This window comes from Nematolebias whitei, chromosome 17 (assembly GCF_014905685.2).
Source record: "Nematolebias whitei isolate Nwh7 chromosome 17, NemWhi1, whole genome shotgun sequence".
NCBI classification, from domain to species: Eukaryota; Metazoa; Chordata; class Actinopteri; order Cyprinodontiformes; family Rivulidae; genus Nematolebias; species Nematolebias whitei.
The window spans coordinates 7,389,648-7,394,373 of NC_056514.1; the positions used below are offsets into that span (position 1 = coordinate 7,389,648).

General features: G+C 41.5%; 1 protein-coding gene across 1 annotated transcript in view; it reads left to right on the forward strand.

The window, feature by feature from the left end:
- Positions 1–4,726, forward strand: part of ca10a (carbonic anhydrase Xa) — a 937,335-nt gene that overhangs the window by 615,457 nt on the left and 317,152 nt on the right. The window contains exon 4 of the mRNA XM_037691574.1: positions 1,540–1,725. Coding sequence (XP_037547502.1) covers positions 1,540–1,725 — 186 coding nt within the window. The remainder of the gene's footprint in view (positions 1–1,539; positions 1,726–4,726) is intronic.

Consider the following 4,726-nt stretch of genomic DNA (forward strand, 5'->3'; position numbering starts at 1 on the left):
ATGTATACTGCTCACAAAATTCAAGGGTACACTGAAATAACACATCCTAGATCTGGATTTGGATTCATACTCAATATGAAAGTGTAAAATAACATGACTGGCTGATTCAACATCAGTGAATATTCCTCAAGACATGTCTAAATGAGGCTCAGTAGTGTGTGTGGCCTTCACGTGCCGGTATAGCCTCTCAACAACACCTGGGCAAGCTCCTGATGAGACAATGGATGTTCTCCTGAGGGATCTCTTCCCAGACCTGGATTAGAGCATCACTTACCTCCTGAACAGTCTGTGGTGCGATGTAGCTTTGGTGGATTGACTGAAACATGATGTCCCAGATGTGCTCGATTGGATTCAGGTCTGGGGAATGGGTAGGACAGTCCATAACATCAATGCCCTCATCATGCAGGAACCTTGACACACTTCAGCCACATGAGGCCTACTATTGTCATGCATAAGAAGGAATCCAGTGCCCACTGCATCAGCATATGGTCTCACAATGGGTCTGAGGATCTCATTCCAGTACCTTATGGCAGTCAGGGCACCTCTGCCTAGCACATGGATGGCTGTGCGGCCATCCAAAGAAATACCTCCCTACACCATGACTGACCCACCACCAAACCGGTCATGCTGGAGTATGTTGCAGGCAGCATAAAGTTCTCCACGGTGTCTCCAGACTCTGTCACGTCTGTCACATGTGCTCACTGTGAACTTGCTTTCATCCGTGAAGAGCACCAATGGCAAATCTGCCAATTTTGGTGTTCCCTAGCAAATGCCAATCGTCCTGCACGATGTTGGGATGTAAACACAGGCCCTATATGTGGACGTCGGGCCCTCATACTACCCTCAGGGTGTCTGCTTCTGACAGTTTGAGTGGAAACATAAACATTAGTGGCCTGCTGGAGGTCATTTTGTAGGGCCCTGGCAGTGGACCTCCTGTTCCTCCTTACACAAAAGACGAGGTAGTGGTCTTGCTGCTGGGTTGTAGCCCTCCTACGGCCCCCCTCCATGTCTCCTGGTGTACTGGCCTGTCTCCTGGTACCTATTCCATGTTCTGACACTGTTCTGAGAGACACAACAAATCTTCTTGCCACTGCTTGCATTGATGTTCTATCTTGGATTAGCTGCACTACTTGAACAACTTCAGTGGGCTGTAAAAAAATGCTTCATGATGCCTCTATGCATGACATTGATAAAATGAAAAAGTGACTAAAATTTCAACCAGAAAGGACGAGAACAGAGAAATGACCTGTGGTCACCACCTGCAGAATGACTCTTTTATAGGGGTTGTCTTGCTAATTGCCGCTCATTCCACCTGTTGTATGTTCCATTTGCACAGCAGCAGTTGAAATTGATTCACAATAAGAGTTACTACCTAAATTATGACATTGATTCCACAAAGGTGTGACTGATTTGGAGTTACATTGTTTTGTTTAGTTGTTCCCTTTATTTTTTGAGCATTTATAGATATGTTTGTATTTATTTATTTATCTGTAGTTTGTATTAGCCTGTAATCATCACTATTTATTTTGTGTTTTCTAGGTGGGTGGGACAATGTATAACACTGGCCGCCATGTTTCTCTACGACTGGACAAGGAGCACCTGGTTAACATCTCTGGGGGACCAATGACATACAGTCATCGTCTGGAGGAGATCCGGCTACATTTTGGCAGTGAGGATGGCCAGGGCTCGGAACACCTGCTGAATGGACAGGCCTTTTCCGGAGAGGTGCGTCTCAATGGGTTTTACATTTTAATAGTTAACTAATACACTTTATATGTATTGAAAATGATAAAACTTTTGACAGAATCTTGGAGGAGAAAATGCTAATAAGTTCTGAACATATTTGTATCAAATGACGGAAACATGACACATGAATAATAATAATAATAATGATAATATATTTATAAAGCCCTTTAAAACAACCACAGCTGCAACAAATTGCTTTACACATAAAATCAAGAAAGCTTAAACACATAAAAAAAAGTTGTTAAAACATTAAGATAAATAAATAAATAAAAACAATAAAAACTGTAGTGCAGAGAAAATTCAGTCTGTGCTAATAAAGCAAAAATATGTTTTTAAAAGAGTTTTTAAAATGGACAGTGAAGGCGCTTGTCTGATGGGAAGAAGCAGATCATTCCACAGTCTTGGAGAGGCATCAGAAAAAGCTCTGTCCCCTCTGAGCCTCAGTTTGCAAATGTGATAGCAGTACTGTACAGCACTGTAGTCATAACAGAGGGTGGTGTTGGACATGCAACAGCGAGACAGGCAGTCTAGCCTGCGAAAGACATTTTGGGGTCCTTCAGTAGTTCTGCATCTTGCAGTGCTATATTTTCAATGCTTTGGTAAATCAAATTTTGGATGGGTGACTGAAAACATAAGTGCATTACTCTGCATTATGACATGTTAGCACAGTTTTTAAAGTGTAATTAGGTGTTTCGAGATTAATCCTTGCTAGCTGTTAAGCTTGTTATTGAGTTACAATAAGCTAGAGTAGGATGCTAAGATGTTGCTAGGTTGATTAGCCTTTGTACCCTGTTCATGGTGAAGCTACGCTCTGTGTATTTAATTTATGCTGTTTGCTGTTAAACTGCAAATACAGTAGTCCCTTGCTACTTTGTGGTTTGTTCATTGCGGATTCACTCTATCGCGGTTTTTCAAAATAAGATTGGACAGGACACACAATTGGATGATTGATGGATGAGCCGCACAATCAGCATGAAATTTTTCTTTAAAATAAATTGTTTTAAATTATTTAGCACCTGCTGCACATTTGTGCAGTCAAAGCAGCAGAAAAAGCTTCATCCTGCAGCTTTGTGCAGCCCCTACTACTGCAGGATGAACTTCCTGCTGCAAGAGTGTGGGAAGGGTCTTAAACACCTTAATATTTATCTATATAAATAATAAAATAAAGTACTACTTACTACTTGCACTACTATTCCTACTTTGCAGTTTTTTACTTATCGCGGGTCTTCAAGGTATGGATCCCCCCGCAATAAACAAGGGACTTCTGTATCATACAACTGTCTATAGCACTGTCTTTAAAACTGTCCATGCAGTTATTCACAATGCTTATTTTGTAATTGTTAGTATTATCCTATTATCATGCTGAGGCCCCCGGTCTGGTCTGCACAGAGTCGGACTAGTTTCTGTCTAGAGGTTGAACGAATACATCATTTCTAAACTCGACATTAACATAACATTGAAGAAGCAGAATCAGCTTTATTGTCATTGCACCCAGTGGTGCAGTCTACATTTTTGTAGTGGGTATACTGCGCTTAGAAACCACCGGTCATTACAATGTAATTGTTAGTTTATTTTGATTTTTAAGCATATTGAACATTTCCAAATTTCTCCGATGCTTATATTTGAATAAATGTACAACAAACTTTGTACAACAGTTGGCTTTGTATTAAAAACATGTTATAGAATTTATAAACAGTAGCAAAGCAAAATATGTTCAAGTATTAAGTAGTAAGTACAGATTTATACAAAAATTCACTGGATAAGTGAATGTAATAAGCGAGCGCTGCATACAGATAGATTGTTGAAGCATTTAACTGTCATTTAATGAATCACCGACATGTGCCTAATAATATGTCATGTGTCATTGGGCACATTTAAATGGGTATAATGAAATTCTTATGCTTGTCTAGTGGGTATACTCCGTATGCCCGCGTATCGCGTAGACTACACCACTGATTGCACCGAAGCGCAACAAAATTACATTTCAGTTAGAATTGCATTCAGGCCCAAAAAATCTGATCCGACCCAGCCCCAGCCCGCAGTCATCATTTCCGAACCCCACCCGACCCGATGAATTAACAGTAATTACAGGCCCGAACCCGGAAAAAAAATGACATTTTTAATTAGTTATTAATGATTGGGGATATGTGGCTGAATAAAAGGGGCAGAAGATTGGAGCTGAGGGGGGGTTTGTCCTTTCATGGCCGTAAAAGAGCATTTAAACCCTGTTTTTGCCTGCATTCTGATTTATTCAGACACGGACCCTGCTCTGACACGTCTGTTTTGGGATCTCACCTGTTTGGGTCATCGGCCATGCGCATCCGCTGAGTACAACAGCTGAATGAACATCCATTTGGGCGATGGATCGCTTCCTAGCAGTATAGTCCCATCTGAAGCTTAACTGAACTTTTTACCTCTTTCAAGACTGGTCAATTCGTGGTGAAGTGGCTGCATGTGGCCAGTGAATGTATGGCAGGCCATTTTATCATATATATCACTGCTGATCCTGACCCAATTAAAAGCCCAACACCGACCCGGCCTGCCCATCCAGCACAATTTCATGGCCTGGCCTGGCCTGCCCCAAATTCAGGTCAGGTGGGGCTGGGTTTAGGGCTCGGGTTAGAAATGACAGCTCTAATTTCAGTACAGCCTGTCCGAGAGAAACATAAACAAGCATAGAGAGACAGAGGTTGAGTTCAGCTTCACAATTATTTGCAACTTTCCTACCAGTTTTGTGAGCTTGCGTTGCAAAACTTTCCCTCCATTTCAGCAGAAAGCATTGGCCGGAAGCACCGCTTCTGGGTAGTGTAGTTGTTTTAACTGGCATTACAGTATAGACCAGGGCTATTCAGCAAAACTGCTCAGTGGGCCACAGTTTTTGAAAGCCAACAGCTCGGGGGCCGGACATTCAGCGATTAAAATAATTATGTAAATAAACCAAAGTTTACAATGATCTGTTACCTTTTAAATTTGTTTATTG